The sequence below is a fragment of the Amblyomma americanum genome, chromosome 9, assembly GCF_052857255.1.
Source record: "Amblyomma americanum isolate KBUSLIRL-KWMA chromosome 9, ASM5285725v1, whole genome shotgun sequence".
In the NCBI taxonomy this organism is placed as follows: Eukaryota; Metazoa; Arthropoda; class Arachnida; order Ixodida; family Ixodidae; genus Amblyomma; species Amblyomma americanum.
This window is the reverse complement of record NC_135505.1, coordinates 31,676,135-31,702,760: the sequence shown is the minus strand read 5'-3', so window position 1 is coordinate 31,702,760 and position 26,626 is coordinate 31,676,135. Positions and strand designations below refer to the sequence as shown.

At 44.5% G+C, this 26,626-nt stretch overlaps 1 protein-coding gene across 1 annotated transcript in view; it reads right to left on the bottom strand.

Annotated features, from left to right (window-relative positions):
• The window catches only part of LOC144103985 (venom metalloproteinase antarease-like TpachMP_B), an 81,433-nt gene extending 60,965 nt beyond the window's left edge, over nucleotides 1-20,468 (bottom strand). The window contains exons 1-3 of the mRNA XM_077636737.1: nucleotides 20,426-20,468; nucleotides 19,964-20,013; nucleotides 15,083-15,191 (exon numbers count right to left, since the gene is read on the bottom strand). Of these exons, the coding sequence (XP_077492863.1) occupies nucleotides 15,083-15,189 (107 nt within the window). The 5' untranslated portion in view covers nucleotides 15,190-15,191; nucleotides 19,964-20,013; nucleotides 20,426-20,468. The remainder of the gene's footprint in view (nucleotides 1-15,082; nucleotides 15,192-19,963; nucleotides 20,014-20,425) is intronic.
• Nucleotides 20,469-26,626: the final 6,158 nt, after the last annotated feature.

The following is a 26,626-nucleotide window of genomic DNA, read 5'->3' as shown; positions in this document are numbered from 1 at the left end:
GGATGCTGGCAGCCATTGTAGTAGAAGTGGAAGCAGTTAGGGTTGCTTAACGGGCCAGTGAAAACTTGCACAGTGAAAAGGTCACAACTGGTTCGATTATCTAGGTTTATTCACCAACGGTTTCGGACGGTGGACCGTCCTTCATCAGGGTAAAGTCGAATGAATACACAGATGTGCGCATTTACGCTCCTAAATGCAGAGGGAGAGGAGGCACTTTCTCTCTCTTTCTCTATGTCGGCGTCCACTAAGGGGAAAGGAGAATGGATGCGAAACAAGTTAAAAAAAGCTAGTTAAAATACAGAGGTGAGAGACATGCAGCAGAGCTGGATTTTCGCCGAGAAGACTAAAGCAAGAAAGGTTTCCCTCTGCGGAAGCGAGAAGTTCGAGCACAAGGGGAAAATAACGAAAACACAGAAAACAAGAAAAGAACAAAAAGGAAAACACCAGAATACACTGAAACAAAACACAAAGGCGCACATAGCATGACCCGCTCCCCAGCGGTGCAGATGTTAAGAACTCTTGTAATGTAATTTACTGTCAGCTGTCAAGGCCGCATCATTACGCCTTGTTCAAGAGGCACCAGTGACCGTTACAAGGGCAGCGTGTCGCCTCAGCGGCGGAAAAGCGGTCGTCCAGACGCCGTGTCGAAACCCGATCCCGCAACTAGCCGCCGCAGAAAGCAACCACCGGCCGTTCGTCAGAGGGCGGCTGCGCCGCGCGTCCCACCGCTGACAATTCCGAGAAGGGAGCTTGGAGGACAAGGAGGAAAAAGGGAAACCGGCATGGAGTAAAGAAGAGGGGGGGGGGGCGCATGGTGAGCAGCATAAAAGGAAAACAAATGGAAAATAACAGACGGGAGCTTCTTTCTCAATTGGAAAGGTTTTTGAGGAAGGCAAAATTGCCCAAGTTCTCATTAATGCCGTGGGTTAATGTCCGAAATTTATGTATGAAATACGATTCCCTTTGTTCTCTTTGGCGGCCGGTTTGAAAACCCGACTGTAGGAGGATGACCGGGATGCTTTCAAATGAGTGCTGTGGCAGACATAGGTGCTTAGAAAAGGGTAGGTTTGGCAGTGTGTGAACGTGGGCCTTGTGGTTGTTGAATCGCAACCTGAACGGAGTTTCTGTCTGGCCGATGTACGGCATGCCGCACACGCTGCAGTGAAGCATGTAGACCACATTTGCACTGTCGCAATTTAGAGTTTCTTTGATTGTGAAAGTAAAGTCAGAGAAGGTACCTTTTGCAGTTCCTGTTGTCAGCATGTGACAGCAAACCTTGCAGCGTGGTTTTCGGCAGGGTTGACACCCGGGGTTTGGGTTAGCATTGGGCGATGTTCTGGATTTAACTAAAATGTCTTTGAGGTTCTTGCTGCGCCGGTATACCGCTCTTGGTGGCTGCTTAAAAATGCGGGACAGGTGACTGCTTTGCTGGATAATGTTAAAATGTTTGGAGAGGATTTTGTTCACGCGTGGCATGTTTGATGAATGTGTGAGAACGAGGTTGGTTTGCCTTTCACCTTGCTGGAAGTTTTGGGGACTCAGTATTTTATTTCTGTCTAGACCGCGAGCTTTCCGAATAGCGTCTTCCACGATGGAAGCGGGATATTTTTTCAGTAAGAGATTTGTCTTCAGTTGTTCAGCATGGCGGTCAAAGTCATCGAGCTCAGAGCATATCCGTCGGTATCTATGAGCCTGAGAGTAAGGTATGCTCGTCTTGCAGTGGTGCGGGTGGCTGCTCTTAAAATGTAGATACTGCGGGCGGTCGGTGGGCTTTCTGTAGAGCGTTGTCTTAAGTACGTTTCCCTTTTTCTGTATTGTCACGTCCAAGAAGTTTATAGATGTTTTGGAGATGCTGTGGGTGAACGATATCGATGGGTGAAATTTGTTGTAGTTCCCTATAAATGTTAATAGGCTAGCTTCATCGTGAGGCCAGATGAGGAAGATATCGTCCAGAAAACGCTTGTACAGGAGTGGCTTCGAAGGTTGAGTGTCCAGAAATTGTGTTTCGAGATCCGCCATGAATATATTGGCATAGGCAGGTGCCATCCTGGTCCCCATCGCCGTACCGTTCACCTGAAGAAAGTGCCTTCCCTCAAATTCAAAGTGGTTGTAATTGAGTACTAAACCCAGAATATATATATATATATATATATATACGGTGCGGGAGGTGGCTGGTTCGTGGTTCGAAACCCACCGCCGGAAACCCACCAGAAAAAATGGGCACAAGCAACCCTCGGCCCGGCCCCGGCTTCTTCAGGGGTGTGTGCTTGGAGGAGGATCCGCAAACCCCGCAGCGCCCTTTAGGGGGCAAACCTAGTTTCGAAGACTCAGCCTGCAAAGGTGGTTCGTGCTTCAATCCCAAGTGAAGAGTTCGACTCAAAGCTCGTGCGCTCTAACTAGCGTCAATTTCAACGCTAAGGTCCATCGTCAGACGCGATTCAGAGTATCACTGTCGTCCTGGGCAAGTCCGGTTTTTTCCGGCTGTCCGATTTTGTGAGACAGGTCTCACAAAATCGGACTTGCCCAGGGCAGGTCTCACAAAGTCAGGTCTCCAATTAACCCTCGGCCCTCTGTCCCCAGCGGGTGAGGAGCAACTGAACGTGGTGGCGGTCAGACCTGTGAGGCCGTGGAGGGTGCTAAGAATTTCTGGCTCCGGACAGGCCGCCATTGGAATCTGAACCTGGCGACGTTTAACGCTAGAATCTAGTGCGACTAGCCTAGCAGTGCTGTTCGAGGAACTAGCCGGAATTAAATGGGATGTGATAGGGCTTGGCGAATTTAGGAGGAAAGGTGAGGCCTATACAGTACTAAAGGACGGACACATACAGTATTATCGCGGATTAGAGAATAGACGCGAACTAGGGGTGGGATTTCTCATTAATCAAGATCTAGCTGGAAACGTAGAGGAGTTCTATAGCATTAACGAGAGGGTAGCATATGTTGTAATTAGGCTGAATATCAGAAACAAGCTGAAAGTGTTGCATGCTTACGCGCGTACATCCAGCCATGATGACTAGAGCGTTGAAAGTTTCTATGAGTGCGTAGAATCGGCAATGAATAAAGTAAAATCACAGTACGCTGTACTGATGGGCGACTTCAATGCAAAGGTGGGAAACAAGCAGGCTGACGACCACGCGGTAGGTGACTATGGGATAGGCTCTAGAAATAGCAGGGGAGAGTTATTAGTCGAATTCTCGGATAGAAATAATTTACGGATCATGAATACCTTCTTCCGCAAACGAGAAAATAGGAAGTGGACCTGGAAGAGCTCCAATCGTGAGAATAAAAATGAAATCGACTTCATAATATGCGCTCAACCTGGCATCGTTCAGGATGTGTCCGTCCTCGGAAAAGTACGTTGTAGCGACCACAGAATGGTAAGGTCTCGAATTAACTTAGACTTGAAGAGAGAACGGAAGAAGCTAGTGAAGAGGAAGTCCATTAACGAGTTAGCAGTAAGAGGGAAAGTACAGGAATTTAGAATAGCGCTGCAAAACAGATATTCGGTTTTAACTGAGGAAGACGATCTTGATTTGCATACAATAAACGATAATCTGACAGCCATCATTACGGAGTGCGCAGTAGAAGTAGGCGGTAGAACAGTTCGACAGGATAACGGAAAGCTATCTCAGGTGACGAAAGAGCTGATTAAGAAACGCCAAACCATACGGTGTCTAGCCCTACCGACAGAATAGAACTAACAGTGCTATCGAAGTTAATAAATAAGCGCAATGTACCCGACATAACGAAGTTTAATAAGGAGAGAATCGAGCATGCACACGACACTTTCCCAAAATCGGATGTTTTGCCACCTTTTTTTTTCTTTTGTGTGCGTCTGGGTGTTTTCATGCACAGTGCACCTGTGTCTAGTTAAGCTCACGGCGCCGCTGATTCGTCTTTGACTCTGGGTGCCGAGGAGGTTCCAGATGACGGAAGTCTCCTGCCCTGTCTGCATTTCATTCTGTTTATTTGTTTACTCTTTATGGCGGGGGCACGCGAGTGCACGCATCTCCAATATTTTTCGGTTGGACGATTCCGCCACTGTCAGTTTCTGTGCACTTTACTCGCCGCCGCTTTGTTGTTGCCTTCAGGGGTGGCTATTATCCTCTCCGACTCCTCGTTTTTCTTTTTCTTTTTTTTTTCCTGGCCGGCTCCCTGCGGCTGCTTGGTGGGCGGCGTGGGACAGCGCGTTTTTCTTTTTCCTGGTTTTTTATTCTCTCTTACTCACATTTCTAGTATTTTTTCTTTTGTGCCCATCTTCTTTCTAGCATCCGTTTGCTTGTTGTTTTGTTCATGTGTCGTACATTTGTGCCAATGAAAACTCTTTTAGAAGAGGAGGAAGATCGCTGTAACTTCAGTCTTGAGAAAGGTGAGACTCTGTCCGAAACGTTGACTCAAAATAAATCTATGGCTAAATGAAGCGTTTCTCAACTTTGCATTTTACCTCTAGCAACAAAATACGTCTACATATATATATATATATATATATATATATATATATATATATATATATATATATAACAAAATTATGTAGACTATATATATTACCATCTATGAATTAAAATATACAAAATAAACGCAACAGCTGGCCAACATTATATTTCTCGGGAACGGGCGTGGGCGACACTGAACTTTCTTGGAGCGTCTGTTTTGGCAACATTGCACTTCGCAGAAACCGGCGTGGCCAACATTGGGCTTGTCTGCAGCGGCTATTTAACGCAAACGCACTGGCTGGGCCGGCGGCGGCTGGAGCACTCGGCGCGAAATAGAGACATGCTCCAAGTCTCCGGCATTGCAATAAAAGCGCGCCAAAGCCGCCGACCGCGTCGGTGGTCAAGCGCAGTTGGAGTATAGAGGGTCTCGCTTTGGCCGACGAGACGTCCCCGAGCAGCGCTCGCGCGCCCGTTACGCCGGAGTATAAGCGCGCCGTAACAGAGCCTGCGCTTAACCGCTAACCAACGTGTTCGGTGGCGGCATCTATGCAGGCGACTGAAAACCCCGCCCACTCACTGAATACAAGGAACCTGTGCCGAGGCTCGGAATCGAACCAGGGCCTTTGGCGTTTGAGGCGTAGACGCTGCCACTCCGCCACGACGGCTCAAGCTTTAACCATGAATAAAGGCGCATGTAGTGAATGCACTCTTCCGATGCAGAAGTCGTCGCGCTTTCACTACGTATATCCTGGCCTGATAGAGCTAGGCCGTCAGCAATTTTTCTCAACTGCCTTGTACCTTGTCTCCCGTCCCTAATAAACAATTTCCGTTAAGTATTTTGAAGTTGACTGGCACAGGCGGGAATGTTTCGCCGGGTGAGCGTGCGAATACACGAGTGCTCTTTATACTGTGAACTGCCTTGTACGATCACCGACCGTCGTGCTATCATAGTTTTCCATCGACCTTGGCGATCATCTGACCAGCCTTAACAGGCAAGGTTAACTAGCAATTAGAAGCGGCACTTGAAGTTCCTCTGCTGTTCGGCGCTTCTAAATCGAGCCGCGTCAAAAATAAAACCAGGGGGCACGCAAAACTCATTGACGCGAAGCGCCATAACAAATCAAAGCTCTCCTCGCCGCCTGTGGAGCCGCCAAGCATCGGTTTTCGTAGCTTACAACATTCAGGTTGTCTGTTGTCTGTCTTCCTTGTGTGATAAAAGTGCACTATCGGTTTTAAAACAAAACATACTTCAATATTGAACCGAGCAACCTTCCTTTGTCAGCCTCAGAGATTCGTGGCGCCATGCAGGAACAAAAATTCGTCCAAGGTGGCGTCTCTTGTCCTATGATGTCATCACGCATGTACTTGCGAGATTGGCCTGTGGCGGCGATACCTGTATTTTGGTTCTTGCTATTTTCTACCTAACAAGAGCTTTGTTTTCAGTAAGAGTGCTGTTTTTGTGATCAAGAGCTGGTGTTCTATTGATACAAGCCCACTTCAATTTCTCCTAAGTGTCCCTTTAAAACAGATGCCTAGAAAGGGTAAAAACTCAGCCTTTGTGTATAGGTTGTTTATATTCTCCTGTAAGTTCATTGATACTGTGGATTTGGTCGATTGTCTAGAAACCTTAAGGAAAGCCTGCCTGATTATTTTGTTCATTAAAGTCTATAGATGTCCTGAGTCTAAGAGCGATTATCTTGTTCATAGTTTAGAGGCAACGAACATTAGTCTGATCGGTCTGGAATGTTTAAAGCCTTGACGTCTTGTTTTTTTATGTGTTAAGATGCTGTCTGCGTTCTTCAAAGCTTCCGGCTTGTGCAAGTAATAAGAAACTGCATATACTGTACAATTCCGCCTCCTCTTTCATTAACAAATCTACTATTTCCTGATCCTCACCAGCTCCTTCCCCCTTTGCATTGCTCTAAGGCTTTCTTTACTTCCTCTTTTATTATTGGCGCGATGTGCGAATGCTGTGCGGTACTGTCTGTTTCGTTTACGCCTGATTAAATTGGCTACTGTATGGACTTGGGTATAACTCTTTGGCTGTTTTAACTATCTTATTTATATTGCTAACGGCATTTCCCTCTTAATCTGGTAACACATAAATGTGGTTTCTGTCTATGCACAGTTTCCTCTTCACCGCTTTAGGCTAACTCCATTTTTTATAGCAATGTTGATTCTGTGGATAAAAATTTATTTACATTGGTTCTTTTTTTCTTACACAGCTCAGTTTTCTTTTGCCGGTGCGGTTTGAGGCTTTCATGCTTTGTCGTTTCCTAGCCAGATCTTCTCTTCACTGAGAGAGCTTAACGGTAGCCTGACTAACCAACGTACTGCGCGCTCCCTAATGATACCTGTGAGATAATCATTCATTGCTTGAAGATTTATGTCGTCTTCGGTTAAACCCGAATAAGTATTCTGCAGCCGTAAACCAAATTTCTCTCTGTTCCCTCTTACCGCTAACTTGATGATGGGCTCTTCTACCTCGGAAGTTCCTTCCCTTACCTTCCTGTGGACACTACAACCAACCTATCTGAGGACCTCCGCATCTTCCACGGTGCCAGGCTGAGCGCACAGCAAAATGTCGTTATCATTCTATTTTCATTATTCGAGCTCTTCTGCGTCCACTGCCTGTTCTCCGGCTTGCTAAAGAAAGGATTTTTGATCTGTTAAATATTTTTCTCTGTTTACTCCCCGCTGTTATTCCTAGGGCCTATGCTTGCTGACTTGTTGTAGCTCGTTAGGTAATAATTAGACCGCAAACTATAACATACATGGAATTTCCACAAGCGTGAAGAAATAACTCGTTTGCACAGTTTGACAAAATGTTGATTAAAAATAAAATATTTATATAAATCCTAATCAGTCAAGTCGGATTATTATTGCTAACGTACCACGCCTGCAATCTACCTCTCAGCTTTTCAAACAGTTCTATATATTCAGATTTATTGAACTATATAAGTTTAGGTTTTCATGGGAATAATATATTAGTCAAAAGCGCGGAAGCAATATCCTTACCGACATTGTAGATGCATTGAGTATGCTTAGCTGATTCAGTATACACCACCAGGTCTGCCCCATTTTGGAAAATATCTACCTGCCGGACGAATTACGATCGACAAATGCTGCATAATCTGTTACCACGTATGTTAAATGACTACATAAATCAACGTATCGAGATTTCTAAACTGCAACTTTCTGATCTCATCGTCATGTTCATCTGCTGAATCTTTATTGTTTTGTGTAGCATGTTATATGCGCTCAATTGGTGCCATGTGATTTAGTTTATTTTGATAACTTGAAGTTTTGTACCCCTTGCTACGGTTTCATTTTTTACTTCTGTATGTTTCGCTTTATACTGACTGAGGTAGCTGCGTCCTAGGATATTGCTCTTTGTGCTTCTCTCGCTGCCGCCACTGCCTGCTAAGGAGGCCAAGGACAACTCAAGCCGTTCTTGAACGGAATTTCCCTTGGCTCCTTTTTTCACTGTATAGTGAGAAAAAATCAAATGAAGAATGAATGAAAGGTGTTCGTAATTGCATTTTACTTTTATCCCACGAGGACGCTCTTTGGAGACACTTGCATCTGAAACTGTTAATCCATTCGGCCGCTTCCTGCTATCATCTGCAGCTTGTTTCTAGCTTTGTTGGCACAGCAAGACTTGGAAGAGTTTACGCTTTTGTTGAATCGCCGGTTGAAAAAAAATAATTCAACTGCGATCTTCTTGTGAAAGTTGTACAGATTTTCTTTGCAGCAGTGTGTACGGGCACCAAAAGATACCAATGAGTAATTTCTGCCTTAACAGCTCCCTTCTCCACGTTGGGCGACTTCCTTGGACCAAGTGAATCAAAACGTATTTGGGAGCGGTAGATGGTAGCTGGAGGAATGGGTGCGTTGTTCGCGGGGATACCGTGACTGCTGAAGGAGCTTGGCAGGAAAGAAGGAACGTGAGTGGGAGAAGACTGGGTCCTAAATTGATGTAGGTTAGCCTATAAAATAAGAAGACGTAACGTGGTTATACGGAGTGCTTACTCAGAAATTCTCAGTTACTATCTTTGATAAAAAAAAGAACTGCCGCCCGTAGCGAAAAATTAGTTTGCTCTGCTTAGCAGGGTGTTATTGTCTTTTATTAAGGACGTCATAATGTCCGGCACATAGTTACTATAAATATCGCACTGGAATATCAAGGAGTCCAGAGCCTCCAAAACAACAAAACCGTCTCTGCTTTATTAGATATTAGCAATGACGATACTGCGGAGGTAGTGGTGTACGCTACTTTGTCACATGCTACGTTCAGCGCTCTCTTATTCTGGTTAAGAAACCTCCAACAACTAATCGCTGTCTTAAGGTGGTAATAAGCGCATATCCGAAAATATCGCTTCTCCCATTTTATGAAAGAATATAATGCTACAGACAGCTTGGCCCTCGAGCAAATACACTGATAAGGAAGACCTCAACGTTACTCTGCTGCCGCTCTACATTATCAAGTGGCTACAAATCGACACTGAGACCTAATTAAAGCCCTTACTATCAAAATTTACTGAATTTTTATTAATATTACGGTAGAAAAAATTCTCCAACTTTCATGTTAGTATAGTAGTCTATAGAATGGCATGAACGATTGGAATGTGAAGCGTTCAAAAACTGTAAATGGGATATGAAAAATCGTAGTGATGGCTCTAATTATGAAAAGGCATAGAGTAAAAGAAAATTTTGCTGATCATTTTACAAATTTCTGTGTGGTATTGAATTTACACCACTCAACACCACTTTACACCACTTTGTATGAATCTTCTAACGGTTGCGTTTGTAGCCAAAATATAACCGTAGATCAAAGATCAATTCCTACATTTTAGTAAAAGCGTTTAGCTTGGTAGGCGGGTACTGTAGAGGGTTTTCATCCTCCTATGTCAGACTGGCCTTGCGTTTCAGATCATGGACACGCTTCGCAGCCTTCATGACGTCCATATACACCGCTCCTCAGCCGTACCACTGCTTCTGAATGGGGTCACGGCGCGGTATGAACTTGCCAAACATGAGGCCTGACGTGGTAATGAAGTTTTACACCCACCCTATTATTTAAGAGCACCTTTTTACATGCACTCACATTCATTGTGCAGCATCTTCCACAAAATTGATTGGTGGAATTCTTGGCGATATAGATTACGTTATGTTGCAGTGCATTTTCTCGCGGTTGTATCAACGTTGCGCTATCGGACTGCATTCTCAATGCCCCATATCTCAAGGCGGCCATTTCCGTAAAGGCATACGACGACAAAAATGATTCATCAGATTAAACCAGTAATATATAGTTATTTACTCATAGTAAACAATATATTCATGCCAATTTAGTGTAAGAAGTGACATAAATTATGATCATGGTACCATTAGCTCGTGCGCGGTTTTTGAGCAATGTTATAGTTGCTCTATCGCATAAAATAATGCTGAAGGAAAACACGTTCACTCTTAGCCACATTTCTCTCAGCAAGCAAAGCTATAATTTTTAGGTTCAAGGTTTTGCGAGCACTCCACCTGCTTCACGTTCCCCCAGTCATCCTAGATAAACCACTGACACAGAAAAAAATTCCTTTAAGCGCAGTACAACAAGCAGAAGAATTTCGCTTTAAAATAAAAAGAAACTTCCGAATGCACTCGGTGTAATTAAGCACTAATAACAGCACGGTATAACAAAAGAGACATGATATCTGAAGTAGAAAAGAATTTTAGGTTGAGCAAGGGTACTGCGCAAGCAAACACGGTCGACAAGACGACAAGGACGGGCGCATACTCGTAACTGGGTTTATTCAGAAGACCATAGGTACATATATCGCCATGCCTGCAAAATCATTTGCTGCGCGCATGCTGGAAACCAGCTTCCTTTCTGGTGCAACTTTATCAAGCTGTCGATACGATCGTCCTTTTTCTTCTTAGTAAAAATCGCCTCAGCAACCTCACGCGCCATCTGGCCACTACTAAAGCTCAAAACTTTTGTTCTTCCCAGCAAATGCAGGCACGGATTATCGCGGGTAGTCAAAATTATTGCGGCGCAATGCAACGGGGAACTCGACTCCTTTCCGACCTTTATCGAAAGCTGGTGCTCCTTTAGTCGATAATTTATACATTGCCTGGTTTCGCCGTTTTAAACTTTCCCATAGGTCAGGAAGCTTTCGTCTACCACCCCCACCGAGCACCTCACGAACTGGGTGGCATGGCGCTTCGTGAATCTCGCACGCGCCTTTCTCCGTACACGATTCGGTGGCACTGCGAGACTGCGAGGCCAATTTACGGCAGGCAGAAAATACCACCGGCACACTGTAGCAATTGCCTATGTCCTTCAGGTCTTGGGATATCCTCTGAGTACAGGAGAGAACCGCCGGTCTCAGTTCTTCCCTACCTACAACTTCCTCGGGCACTCTGACCTTCAATCTCTGCAAGAACTTCTCCGCCGTGGCGACCATGGCTGAAATAGGGAAACAATATTTCATCACCCTGCCAACCAGATATTGAGGCAGTCATTTACCAGATGTGCACATGATATTTCTGAGGCTCCTCTCAAGAAGCAGAACATGCCAATGGGCCATTTGACCTTCTTTGAACGCGCAGGTTCATACGGCCGCAGGTATTTCGGGCTTGTGACGAGTACATCTAGTACGTGTGATCTGGCGCTAGAGTCAAGCTGATATCTAAATACGGCATCCAATTCTGGGTCACGTAGTTCATAAGTGGTTAGGCCTCTTCTGTGTCGTTTAAAGACCATTAAAGTCTCTTGCATGCAGTCCGTGTGTGTCAAACCGTGTTTCCCTTTAAGTGAAATAAAATAAATCATCTATATATCTAAAAATCTGCACAACTATTTCAACGGCTATATAACGCAATAGATCACAATCAATGCAGCCAAGGAAATATCAGCAAGTATAGGTGCCACACAAGAACCAATACAAATAACCTCGCGTTCATTAAGGGCCTCATTGTCAGAACTTACGAAGGTTGACACAAGATAATATTTAAGGAAGGTCATAAAATTATTCATTTTAAAAGCCCTGATGTTCTGGAAAGCAACGACCCCATTATCCTGAATTAAAGACCTAACGGCACTAAACATGGCTTCGTGAGGTAGAGAAAAGAACAGGTTTTCTTTGCAAAATGAGACGGCGTCGCCTAACGATAGGGGACCCTGTAGGAACAAGACCACATCGCCTGAGTTCTTTTTTATGAAAGGGTCTTGTACCTGCAAAGTCTTTAAACACTTCTAAAGAAAAATGCTAATTTTTGTTCCTATGTATCCCTTCCACACACAATGTACCTAAATAGCTGATCAATTTTGTTGCTTTTCACACACAAAAAAAAACATTTCTAAGCTTTTGCGCTTTCAGTTAATAACAGCTCTCGAACGACTCTCTAAATTCAACTCCTTGCGCATTTCTATTGCTTGAGCCTTTACTTTGGTCGCTCTCGCTTTCTTGGCCACAAAGTTCCTTTCGACGGCTTGGGCGGTCTTGTCACAAGGCCACCCAAGCCATCGCAAGAAACTTTGTGCCCGTTATTGTCGTCTTCTCCTCAGTGTTTTTTTTTGTGTAGTACACTGTTTAAGCATGTATGATCGACTCGCCCGAAAGCACGCAATCTTGAACAATTTTAGATCTGTAACAAAAAAGGAACTCAACGTGCTCTCAGCCAGAGGTCACAAAAATAAGAACAGATACACCAAGACACGTCAAACTGAGGAACAATGAAATAAAAGAAGTTAATTTTTCTTCATTGATTTAAATTAGGGTAGTAGGCAAAGTTGAAAAGAAAAGTTTTCTATTCTGCACTTTACAAATGGGCCGCCGCGGTGGCTCAGTGGTTACGGCGATCGGCTGCTGACCCGAAAGACGCGGGTTCGATCTCGGCAGCGGCGGTTGAATTTCGATAGAGGCGAAATTCTAGAGGCGCGTGTAGTGTGCGATGTCAGTGCACGTTAAAAAACCACAGGTATTCGAAATTTCCGGAGCTCTTCACTACGGCATCTCTCATAGCCGGAGTCGCTTTGGGACCTTAAACCCCATAAAACCAAAGAATCGTTAGAAGTGCCTGCATTAAAAAAAAAAACGACTTCCAAACACTTTTTTATGAGTACTGGAAGATACTTTAAATTAGACAAAACAGTGAAATCAGTGGAGCACGTGATGTCTTGTGAAGTACCGTATCCTTCAAAGGACCGCCGCCTGCACACCACCTTCACAGTGTGAGAAGTGCTAGAATTCGTATTTTAGGGCCTCGGAGAGCAGTTATTGTCAATACCAGCAAACTAAGTTGCAGCTTCCGCATTTTATTTGCTGTATTGCTCGCGCTCGAGCCGACCCTTTTGCCGGAAAGTGTGCCAGCGCCATGCTTAAACCTTCATGTCCTGCCTCACCTACCACAATTATTCCCGCGCGTAAAGTGTGATTTGTTAGAGTTGTAAGGCTTGCCTGGAAATAGGTCATAACTGAGCACGGTTAGAAGTCAATCCTAACTACTATCATATTTTAGTCTCAGTTCTTGCCGCCACTGCGCTGCCAACAGCGGCCTTGCAGTGGTCAAACTGAGGTAACCAGCATGGCGCACCCAATATTCTTTGCGTGATTTGGTGGCAATATGCGTGGTTCCTGATGCTTGTTTTGGAAAAACGGCGTTGCAGAGAAAAATGTACAAAGCCCTTGCGAATTGAGCAAACTACTCATTAGCATCCATCCAAGCGCCGCATACGGAAAGCTATACAGTTTGCACAGAATATTCACAGTTACAGAAAAATTTTTCCTCTTTTGGTGTTCGAATCCGGGAACACCGCGTCACCGGAGCAGTCGCTCTACGAACTTCACTAACCAGGATGGTTAGCGTATGTTAAAGCGAGAGCGCGTTGTTCAATAACGCGAAGCGGGAACAGAGTTTGTCAAATGTTTTCCCCTAAAACATTTTCCAAATTCCGTCTATTATGCGTCATTTTTTTTTGCCTTACCGCTTATGCCCGAGAAATAGAAAAAAAACAGCCCTTCACATGCCCCATTTAAGTACGCTCAAATGTCCCACGTAGGAGCAAAGAGAAAATGTAGTCCGCTGTACTTCCGATTAAAAGGCGTCAGGGCAGCGACGCACCAGATGCCTGTGCGATCTACGCCAGCGTTATGCTTTCTTTGCGGCGGTTCATGACAGCGATATGCAGATGCAGCCCTTATCGCTTCCGCTGGCCTAAATCTCACAGCCAGGGCCCTTCCTCTCTAATAAATGGAGATATATTTTCATTGACACCTCTTCTGTTCATTTCCTGCTTGCTCGTTTCCAAGATTCCTTGTAAGGTGGCGCCTGCGCTGGTCAGCGAACAAATCTGCTTTGATCTCTCCTTAAAAAAAAATCAGTTGTGAGTAAAAAAAAAACAGTTGTGAGTAACGCTTGCGTTTCGCCTTGTGTGTTTCGTTTTTTGTCTGGTGTGTGTTTTCAGTTACATGAGATGAATATAATGGCTGAAAACCACCTATCCCCTGAGTTTACTCTTCTCAAGTAATTTCCTGAGGCCCGGAGTCACACTGCGCGAGTTATACCGCAGACTGCGAAATATGAAAAGTTAAAAAGATAACCAATTTAACGCGATAAATTGATCAACTAGAGATATTCATAGCAACTCACTTCGACGCGACAACTGAGAAGAATGAGAATAAGCGCGGATTACCAGCATCGCAATGGCAATAGGAACCTCTGTTTCCAGTGGTACGTGATAGAGACGTTTCCCTCGTTTTGAGCCGTAGAATACAGCTAGGACTGTGTATTTGGTCAGCAGCTGGCGGGTGGAGCGTCCCCGTCACCATGATCCAAATGTAGCTTCAAGGCCCAGATATTGTGGCTTCGCCCCCTTTTAGCATTGTTGTTAGTAATTTGTCTCCTGTTAAAGATGCTTGGCTGCAATGCACTTTTGTAATGAGGTGAATGGGTACGCCAGACTCCTAACTATCCATTTCTCGAAGCCGTTTCAACGCCCCTTAGCTCTCCTTATGGTAGAGTGCCAATCAGCCTTCAAGTTCCCTGCCTATCCTTTCTCCACCATCCCCACCATGGCCAGTCTGGCTCGCCTCCCGTGACCTGAACCTGCAACGCGCCCACATCACCTTGGCGTTGGACCTGTCAAATGACTAACATAAAGGCTGTTTTAATAAGCGTTTCACACCACCACCACACCTTATGGTAAAGTGTCTATCAAGAACGGCTGCTAAAGATGAGAATTAGCGCACATAGAGCTCCCCACCTTAAAATCAGTTCCTAAAACGCTCTCGTATGTTCACTGCCTGTCTCGAATAACAAAAACAATGTTCTGTAAATACAGCAGCATCAATTTCGCCCAGAGAGTAGCCTCGGAAGATGAAACTAGGTATTAGCTTCAAAGCAAAGATAAACGGCATCCGTTCTAGCTTCGCATAGAAATCACGGCTTGTAACCGATAACTAAGCCCGTCTAATTTTTCCTCAGATTGCATCTCTAAACACATTTGGCTTAAGCGTCGTGCTTAGATGCTGCGAATAAGAGAGAGAAAGCTTTGTACTGTGGCACCCGTCGCCACTGCAAGCCAGCCAATCACTGAGGGTATATAAAGGAAGAGGAACGGGGTGTTTGTCCCCGAGGTGCCTGTGGTGACTTACAGGTGAAGCATTTCATGCGCAGTGGTTGTTGCTACTGCGTCCGGCTCTTCTTCAGTGGATATCAGCGCAATCCGATACTTGCTGCAAGCTCCACCTAGATAAGACATTCCTGAAAAAAAAAATGTTGGTTGCTTCGGTGCAAAATACATGAGTATCTGCAATATGTCGGCGCTAAAATTGTTCTTTTGATAACGTGGGACCAGAAATTTGTTTTCAACGATATTATCCAGTATTGAAAATCAGTCTTTTGTAGCTACATTACGGTAGCTTTTCGAGCCTTCAGAGTGGCGGCGCCGCCACGCTGTCACGTGGTTGGCCACGTGGTGCGGAGCAGCTGCCGGCGGCGTGGCGCCGTGGTTGATCACGGGGTTCGCCGCCTGGTTGGTCACGTGACCAGCCACGCGGTGTGGAGCAGCTGCTGCTGCAGGCGGCGCGGCGTGCCGGCGAAACCGAGCTGCCACAGCTGTGCGCATGCGCCTTGTTAAGTGGGACGAAGATGAAGGAGGAACGCCGAGCGAAACGGAGCAGCGAAAGACTGTCTTTGCAATTCAACTGAGAAAGTTCCACTCGGCCAGCTGTAGCTATCGCGTCGCTCCAGGTTTAACCAGAGCTAAAGCACCGCCAATTTTATTCTTATAGCATTTTGTATTATTTGTTTGCGTACAACACCATCGGAGGGGCTACGGCACGAATAGGCCATAAGTCATGAGCATCAAGAGGCTACATTATTTTCAAAACGTGTGAAACGTGAAAAAAAATTATGTCTACGAAAATTTTACGGGCAAGACACATAAAGAATAGGCAGTGCGAAGTTTTACTGTCAGCGAAAAGTCGCTCAACTGTAGGCGAAGAATGTAATCGAGTAAAAACTGTTCCCGCTTTGAACGCTCTGCGACAGATGTCTAGTTTAGTAGATCTGTATGCACGTAACAGCGATATATATACACTCACTCAGTGATGCCATATTTTGATCAATGGTTTAGAAAAAGTAATCCGGATGGTCAGTCATGGGTGACACCACGACTTCATAAACGTGAAAATCTAATAGAGACAATCGGAGTGGTCCGCTTAAGTTCACTTATGGTTCTGAAAACACTGCGCAACGAACTGTTACGGAATACCGATATCTGGGCACCCTTATATCATCCGACCTGAACTGGACAACGCACGTTCAGTATGTAGCAAATAAGGCAATGAACAAACTGTATTTCCTCAAACGGGCCTGGAAAACCTGGCCTCCCGAAATAAAGCTTCTGGCGTACACTACACTTATACTCCCGGTATTAGGATATGCTAACATTACATGGTTTCCTTATACAGGTACTAGCGTAGCCGCACTGGAAAGTGTGCAGCAAAAAGCTGCACGATTTACCTATAACCAGTACAGACTCACAGATTCACCTACTGAACTTTTGCATCGCACAGGACATCAGCCTTTATCTATCCGATCGAAACTGGACCGCTTGAAATTCCTATACTTACTTCTGCACAATTCATTTAAGCTTAACTCTGAAGACATCGTCAATATAAGCCACTCCAGAATCACCCGCCGCAAACATCCTCTTACTCTTGAAGAATTTTTTTTTGTTGCAATAACACATTCTATTTTTTCTTTTTTCCGCGAACAGCGCGCGAATGGAATGCCCTCGACGCTTCGATTGTATCGCAGCCGACAGTCCTAAATTTTTGGAGCTTGCCAAGCTGAGTATATTGGCATAAACCTGACTAAATATTGTTCAAATGTTGGTGATATATACTTTGTTCTGTATCACTGTACTTTGGATTTGTTTGTTCTTGTCTTGCTTTAACTAGACCCATCGCTTTCATTGTACCACTTGCTTACTGTTCTATAACTGTTTTTAACAGGAAGTTGTGTATTTTTTGAAGTGCACCTACCCCTGTAAAAACTCCGGTTGGGGTTGACTGTATATTGAAATAAATAAAAATAAAAATAAGGAGTAGTGATATTTAATCATGAACCATAGAGCAGGGTGAAGTGTACCTATCCTACCATAATCATTATTGAGGGTGCTGAATGTTTTTTCAATGGGGATTGTCCAAAGAATACTGAGAACGGAACTTCAATTCTGTACCAAGGCTCAATATTTCAAAAGCATTCTATGTTGGGGAATCGCAAGAAAACCTACACAGCATGCACCCACGTATGTGGAGTCCTTCTCGTACATCTTTGAATAATATGTTCTGCTAGCCATGTGCCACATCTAAAACTGTAATAAAGTATTATATCCAGGAAGTTTTAATTGAAGAGAAGAAATGAAAACAAAGATGAGCGAGGCATAAATAGTAATTGAAATTAAGTGTGTTCTGATGCAAGGTGGCGACCTCGACCACCACGCAAACCAGGCAACCACAAAGAGACAACAACCACCATTAAGTGGTCGTCTACCTAGCGCTTCCCTTTTGAAATGAGAGTAATCTGCGGAAGTAAATTTTAATTTCGACCTTGTCGATGTACTCAGAAAAGGGTGAAATAAATCTTTGAGGACATTGTAAAGGGTACAGGTAATGCTTTATTAAAACCAGGAGACTTTAGAATGGAAGCGAGTTTTCAATGTAGGATGTGCACGTAGCGCACGGTGTAATGTACTATTTAGTTCATCACGAAGGAAAGGTGGTTGAAAAAATAGTTTTTTGTCCTAATAAAGTTACAAACTCATTCTTGCATAAAACAGCTAGAAAAGGGGGAACGCTGTGTTTGTCAGACATATTACTGAGTTGTCATTAGCTTAATGCTCACACATTATTCCAATTCCTATTGGAGGCACCTGTGCAACTGAATGTGTTGTTTACTTCCAGCGTTAAAAAAGAAATTCACAATGAGTATCATAAATTTCCTTATTTTGGTTCATCTTTTTCCCCTGTTTCCATACTTGATTTTTCCTTCATTCACGAAACGATTGAGGTCCCGGTGAGACTTCTACCTTGATTTTGCTTTCCTTACCACTGCTGATAACAGTATGCAGACGCACCGTCTCAATATTTCCAGCAGAATGATGACGCTCTTGTCTCGAAATATGCTGCAAATTAAGAGCGAAGCGTTGCCAGCGCGTACTAGTGATATTGCTATTGCACAGTGGGGCCAAGCACATGTGGGCACAGAGAAGCGGGTGGTAGTACCAGTACTCGCATTTGTCAGCAATAACTTTAGCTAACAGTTTTTAGGAAGCAGATATAGTGTGCTAAATGTTGTCTATCTGTTCAAGTTCTTTACATCGCCTTGCTTATAAATTACAAAACATTACTGTTTCTCGAACGTTCTGATACTGTGGAAGCGAGGAAGCATTTCGAATAGACGTTGGTAAGTTTTTCTGCAGCATCTTCACACCTTCTTTTATAGCATACAAGCACTTCATCCTTCTGTCTGCTCTTTCGCATAAATTTTAAGGATTTATAAATTCCTATACTCTTGGGAAGCCGGATACCGCAGCGCCACCACACTTGGATTTGAATAGGATTGATCTTTGCTCATGTTTTTTTATTTATTTAGCCAATCACGCTAAACGCATGCTTTCACACGTCTACGCGGTTTAACTACATTAAAACAGTACCATATTTTTCTGCTTTCTTTTGTACTACGTTCACCACTCAATTTTTATTTTTATGTATAGTATTATGCTTCCAATTCGACGCTGCATCAACTCTCAGTTCCGCAAACCCAGAGAAAAGTACAAGGAGTTAAGAAAAAGTTTGAGGCGAAGTCTGACCGGTCTAAGTAAATGGAATGCATTTTTATGAACAAGAGTTTCTTAAATTTGCCCATGCGACACGCTAACCACCTAGCACTCAAATTCCCTTATCATTACAAGTAAAAATTTGTGCGGTATATTTCTTGTCAACTGCAACACCCATTTGGCCGACGCTTGTATCAGCTGAGAGGGTCCGTTGTCGGCGCATTTGCCTTAGTCGGGAGGCACACTTGGCCTCCGTATTTGTTTTCATCAACGCTCGCACTTTCTTTATTGCAGGAAATAAGCTTCAATTGCACCGGGTTTGCAGCCGCCGACTATTACCGTCAAAGGCGGATACTTTACCTCAATTCAAACGTGGTGCTTGTCAAAACAGTGTGCGAGAAATCAGTGCTACATCTTTAATGCTTAATTCGATATCGTAGCCTCTTCAGCCGAATGAACACCGCAGGTGCCGTTGTTTGTCAGCCGTATTCTTCCCTTTTTATATCCCACAGTAGATTCACTCAAGCGAGGAGGCAAGAAAGAGTACCAGTATAAAGCTATTACGAGAGCAGCGTTAAAATCAACATGAAATAAGTTTTGCATGCGCAAAAGGCCATAATCTGCTGCGAATATTTCTGGCCTCAAGTGCCACCGTTTCAAGAAGATTTATATTAGTGTTCTGTACAGGTATCAACTTGTAACATTTCCAGATATCTAGAGCGCTTTGCACTGTGTATTGCTGTTTTATTTTTTTCTATTTCATTAAAAAAATTACGGAGGCATAGACCCGTGTCACTGTCCAGTAAATTTCAGTAACAGAGTGCTTGCCATGTCTGGTGCAGATTCTTACATTTGTGGTTCAATATCTACCTGTGTCGTTCTATTCAGTGAGAATGTAAATTCAAGAAGCCAAGCTTACGCAATCAGGACCTCTGAAGTCCATGTTTTGTTGCAAATCTTAATTTCAATCTTAAAGATGAGCTACTGCACACAATATTGCCCGACAAGTTTTTATTCTGCCTCTAGTCATGGTTATATTATTTACCATATTCGATTGGCAAGATTTCTAGTAAGTTTTTGCTGATGTGCTGGCCATGCAAACGTAGACCGCGAATGAATTTCGTAGCAGAATATGGTATTACATGGGTACCGAAATGTGCCCCTTTTTTACAAAAAACAAGAAGCTTACCTCTTAGAGTCTGAAAACCTCTTCCGAAATTTTGTTTAATGATGTGAAACCTGCATGAGCCGAAACATAGGATTAGCTCTGGACTGTGAAAGGCAAAAGTGTTTAATGCTTAACAATCCTATCTGATAGTGAAAAATTAAGTGACGGCAGTTTATACAAAGTTTCTAGGACTCTAGGTTCGTCGTTAATATATTTACTTGGATAGTATAAGACAAGCATAAACAAAACCAAACAAAATTGCGTTCCAAGATTTTCTTTTGCGCTGTGTGAGCTTGAACGCCTAGAGCATCAATATAGGCATTAAGGTACGCGAAACTGGACATAATTTTTGTCATTACATGCACTGACATTCCAATGCGCGTCGCATCTTTTTACAAAAGAAGTCCATCGAAATTTGGCCACAATGCCAAATTTCGGCCACTATAATGCCGCATAGTAAAAATTTCCGGTTTCATCTCGTACCTTATAAGGAACTGTGGCAACAGCCAACACGCTCTCAGCTCTGCTGGGTACGCCCTGCGGTACAGACAACCAGCAATCACACTGGCAGAGTGCATTCGCTACCACTGTTTATAGTTACACTCGACACGTAATAAGTTAGTGACAACTGAATTATGGCGCTGTGCAAACGCAAAGTAGAACAATGTGTGATAATTCACAGCTGTTTTTGTGTAAGCGTTAAGCGTGTGGAGTTCGATAGCTACGGCCCCAACAGCGCCTTGTGTGGTATCCGGATGCTGAGAACGAGGACGCAGATTCCAATCTTTAATGCTTCGGTCGAGCTTGAGTTCAGGTGAAATGTGAAAGGTTCCATGTTGTCAGGACACTTCAGTGCACCTTAAAGAAACCCAACTGGCCGAAATAAATGCCAAAATCTCCACTCTGCGGCCTTCTTTTGTAGCGAGAACTACACTACTCCAGCTTTTCGAGCTTCCAGCGTGGCACCCCTGAGCTCCGTGGCCACCCCTTGAGCTGCTCCATGGTGACGCCATGGCTGGTCGCGTGGTTGGTCTCGTCGGCAGCTGCTGCTGCCGGCGGCGCGGCGCGCAGGCGGAACCGAGCCGCAACCGAGCCGGCGGAACCGAGCCGCTGTGCGCATGCGCCGGTGCGAGCGGGGGGGGGGGGGGTGGAGTGGCGGAGAGGGCGAGAGAGTGAATCCAGGTCCAAGGACGAAGATGAAGAAGGAACGCCCAGCGAAACAGACCGGCGAAAGACTGACTTTGCAACTCAACTGAGTGAGTTCCACTCAGCCAGCTGTAGGTTTCTTTCAGGATATTGCAAATCTTCTAGACTGTTATCGGTGTGCGGTATTCACGGTCGACTTCGACTGCATGCGCGGGGCCACGGAACCATGCAGAAGATACCAAAGCGCCAATATTATCTCCTTGCGATCCCTGTGTAGGGAGCACTGAATGTGCGTTTTACGGTGTACTCATTCTGAACAGGCATTACAATTAATCTAGAAGGAATTCCATTCAAAGATCAGTATCGGCAGTAGGTATTCAGTGCACAGATAGGATACTCCAGATATTATGAGTATTAGTTACAATGTTTTATGAAAACTACTTAGAGTTTGTCAGGCGTATTTACTAAAGTAATGTGTTCGTCTAGTACCTGAAAGATGCAGGTTTTGATCCCCGTAGGATTTTGATAAAAGCGAAATACTAGATGCCTGTGCAAGGTAAAAAACCGCCTGTGGTCTAAATTATCCTTAGACCTTAACTACAACGTCTCTCATAGCCTGAGTAACTTTGGGTCTTTGAAACCCATAAAACCCAAACAAAAGTAAAGGTTACCTCTCTTAAATTGGTTAGCCAGGATATGCCATGCGTTGTAAAGCGCATGCATACAGATGGAGTCAGAATTTTTTTACTGCGATAGCTGTTAGGCGCCCGTCCCGGCTTTCAGGTCACCATCACCATAGTAACAGCTGCGGGCGTTGATGACATCCACCTGTCGTCGCCGTTGGCGTAATTGATGGTTTTATTAATCACATCCGCCCACTGGGTGGATGTCATTAACGCCCCCACGGGTCATTAACACACTCACCTTATATCACGGTAAAGCTGGGTCGCATAAGCCTACGGGTGGCTCTGTTTGGAACAGCCACCTGCGAGCATAGTGATGCATCTCTTGTCCGCTACACCAGTGCGGTACGAGGTCACCGCATCTTTTCTACGTCAAAATAACCCCGAAACTAAATGCCTAAACAGCTATCGCTGAATATAGCGTTACACAGTCGTAACCGTCCTGTTAGTTTTTTTTTCCATTCCCCTTGTATTATTTTTCTTTTCTGCTGTACAGGTCCACTTGCCTGGATTATGGATTTCAGACAATAGGTCGCAAGAACAGTTGTGAGGAAACTATTCGGATAGTCATTTTTAACATTTATTTGCATAATCTGGTATATTATTTGGTACATACATTGCATGTTCCCAGCCTGGATAGCTTGGAAATAAACTAAATTTGTAACTATATAGATCGTCTATCATTTGTGAAGACAACGAGGTGACCTTTTTCAGTGGTTGTATACTGCTCTTATAGGCAGTACATAGACAATTGTATAATGAAGGGTTAGTAGGCAGAGGTCTATATACTGTGTATACAAAACGTCTATTGCATTCGTTGTGGGTTGTACAGCGCGAACACGGACGAAAGAACAAGGCACGAAAGACGAGCGCTGAACAGCACTGCCAGGCCTTATACCTACGGAGTGTCTACAGACAGGCTATAAACCTGTGTCTACTGGATCAGTAGACTGTTCCCTATAGACTATCTATAGACAAAACTTTACATGAAGTGTATGGCCAAAAGTCTGTAGATCGTCTATGACTGTCTATAGACCTTTGTGTATTAGGTTTTCAGTACACGTTTGTATATAGGTTGCCTGTAGACAGAAATCAACAGGAAGTGTATGGCCATAAGTCTGCAGATTGTCGATAGACTGTCTTTAGACCTGTGTGTATTAACTTGCAGTAGATTGTATACGCAGGTATATAGTCTGTAGACAGTCCATATACCAAGTCTACTAAAAGTGCAGGAGCAAATTCTATAAACTGTCTACAGACTAGTCTATTGGATTTGTCTGTAGAGTCTATAGATTTCATACACTAAAGTCTCCGACAGTGCAAGGGCTGCCTAAAGAAGTTTTGTAATTGTTGCAATGAAAGCACCAAACGTGAGCGCTTGCGGCATGGACAGTCATAGCGTACTGTGTGTCGCAAACACGAAAAATGACATTTTGATACCGTCTTGATCAACAGGCGGCAGTTTTGGTTAGCATTATATTTACGTTAAATTTTTATATGTGGAATTATTTGTCCGCATGGTGACGGATATTTCACCTAGTGCTTGCGTTTTCACGGAAAAACAGTAGTTTATAGCGCTGCTATCTTGCATTCAAGCTGTGCAAAGTTTGCTGTAATTTGGTTAAAATTCTCATTTTATGATTGGAGTTAGGAGCAGAATAAAAGCTGTGAAAACGTTGGGACAGTTTCTTTATGGCGTGTTATGCATTTTTTAGCAAGTCTGAGACCGAAAAAAACATGGCTCCTCAGAGTGATGCACATGCAGCAGCTTTATTGTATGCTGAATACAAGTTTCAGGGCTGTTGGAAGAGAATTTTTTTCTAGTTCTGTCATGGTCTCAGGAGATAAAAATTATTACTGACAACTCTAGAAACTCGCCTGGCCAAGGATTTGGCCTAAAATGTTTGGATTATTTCTGGTGCCAATGGATGGTTAGATGAATGGGTGGAAGGTGATGTTCTTTCGATTTTTTATCTAAGCTATGCCCTCGAAAGCATTTAAAGAGTGTTGCAGATGCCCGTGCTGAATCATTATTCAGAACTGTAATGCACAATCAGAAACGATGTAGTCACCCTGTGACGGAGTCGGCTTCAGGGTAACAATTCGTACTAATTTCTAAAAAACAAACTTAGAGAATTTGACGTTATTTTGAAAACAAACCTCGCTCAAAAGGCATCTTTTCTGTGACACACTCCTCATGTGTCCTTAGAGCTCGAAATCGTGGTGGAGTTGCGCCTTCGCGACGATCAAACATAAGGCTGAACCGCTTTAAAGATTGCCACCCCCATTATCATTATACAGACGACAGAATAACGCCGCCAGAGCTACTGCACCAGAGCTCAGGGGCACACGGGAGATGGACAAGAAACGGACACGTTTCCTGCTCTGCGCCGCATGAGAAGTGCGCGCATTAGCTAGCAAAAAAATGAACGTCCGCGAGGCAAATGTTTCTCACGGAAGCCATACTGAGATGAAGAAATAAAAGCTCCTAAAATAGGCGCATTCCGTATAACAAATATCGCGAATCGAAGACACAGCAATGCCATCAAATAGAAAGAATAACATGCGAAACGGCGCAAAATGATACACAATTTAAGCAATATTGTCAACTCCCTAATGAGCTCACAACAAGTTTCAAGTACAGAAGCTTGTTTCGGTACCAAGAAATTCACAGCACCTCATAAAAAACGATTTTGTTCGTTGGAGCAAATTCCTTGAAAGGTCGATATTTTGGATGTTCTTTTTCTTACGGCTCATGTAAATTTTTCTAATTGGCTTTGGTTTGGTTTGGTTTATAGGGGTTTAACGTCCCAAAGCGACTCAGGCTATGAGAGACGCCGTAGTGAAGGGCTCCGGAAATTTCGACCACCTGGGGTTCTTTAACGTGCACTGAAATCGCACAGTACACGGGCCTCTAGAATTTCGCCTCAATCGAATTGGCTTTGCGAACAGCATGAAGCCATTTTCACACTTGCTTGTACGCTGAAGTGCTCTGCAAACGGGCATAATGCAGGACTAAACGTAGACTTCTAATTTTCCGAGCGTAACTGAATGGAGCTCGAACCGCAGCTGAGGCAGACGGCCTGCACAAAGAGAGTACGAAAAACGAAAACATAAATAAACGATCCTTTCGAGCGTGTATCCCGTGCGTCGGCCGAAGGAGCCAATCAAATTTCAGAAAAAGTTCCGAGTAGAGAGCCGGGAAAGCAGGATTTGCGAGGGTCTGCGCGCGTAGTGGCAAAGCTCCTAGAAAGGTTTACTTCAGAATCAAGGAATTCGCACAGTGTTCCACATGGTGTCATACGCGTCTGTGTTTATGCAGGTGGTGTCATACATCGTCGCTTCATTTCATTGGGACGGTTGCATGTCTACTAGTGCAAAGAAACAGCGAGCCATCAACGCCTACAGCTTCGAATTAAGCACCTCCTGAAGCGAAACATGGTCGTCGGCGACAAAGCGCAACCACCCAAGGAGCACGAAAGCATTTGCAATGCTTTCACCTTCCCGCACGCAAGCAGTCTTAGGGGCCTCTTCGGAATTTTGTTTTTGTGACAACCTTCTTGCGCCGCTCATTGTCTAACCATAAGATGAAAGCATTGAACAGCACAAATGCCTTCCTGGCGTAGTACGAATTATACTATTAATTTTAACTCCGATGTGTGAAGTTTATATTTCAGGGCGTACTTTTAACGTGACAGCATTACAAGTCCTATTGCGGCAAAAGCCGGCAGCGTGTGTGTATGTGTGTGTACTCTCAGATGCTAAAGAAAGTGTCAGAGAGAGCAATCAGAAAAGGTGACGTCATAAAGCCGCCGTATGACGCAAACAGCAAGCCAATGATCCAAGAGATGGCAACCATAAAGGGTTACGTCATCAAGCCGCCGTGTGACGCACACAGTAAGCCAATCACCGCCACTTCACACAATCCAATACATGTCGTCTGTCAATATATGCCCGCCACTGACCGACCACCATCTGGCGCCATTCGTGTGGTGGCATTCGTACAAAAATTTTGACGAAACCGTTTGTCGTACAGCAGTCTGTGCGGTGTCAAAGAAATTTTCGTTGCATATAGCATACATGTGCTAGTTACCTTGGTGGCTAGCTTGTGACACGGATTTTAACCGATGGCATATTCACTTTCAATTGCTTGCCTCCACAGATTTTGGCGTCAAAACTGTTTTGCAGGCGTTCCTCGTAGAGCTGTGCAGGTGGTGTCAAACGCATGTGTGTGTGTCATGGATCTCCCCGGAGAAAACTCGGACCGAAAGAATTTACTAGGTGACAGGTGTACCCACATAGACTCGCATTTAATGCACCCTACGTTACACAAGCACTAGCACACAAAACTAACAAAACTATCACAAAACAAAAAATCGTATCAATACACACGACTCGGGAGAACTGATACTGGCGTCTACTAAAAGCGTCCTACTGCTAGCGGTCGGCGGTCGCGATCCCGGTTGGTTCAGAGCGGATACGGCGTTCCATGGGTCCAGTAGCTGGCGCCGAGGTGCCGTTTGACGAGCTCAGGCTGGCGTCGCAGGCGTCGTCGTTAGCTGCGTCGTACAAGCTCCCGGTCCAAACGCCCGTGGCGGTGATGCCGGTGATGTTGGCGTTGGAGGCACCACCCGGACGGGTGGCTACAGTACTGGAGACACCCCTGGCCGTAGCAGGTGGTAGCGTCCTCCGCTCACTCCCCAGAGCGGGCTCAGGAACGGCAGGAAGACCTCGGTGCGCTGCCGTAAAACTCATGCTCACTGGAGCAGTAGCCGCCGTCGATCTCTTCCAGCCGAAGCGTCCCTCACCCGCCGGAGCCTCCACTTCTCTGTTCTTCCCCCCGTGCCACGCTCTC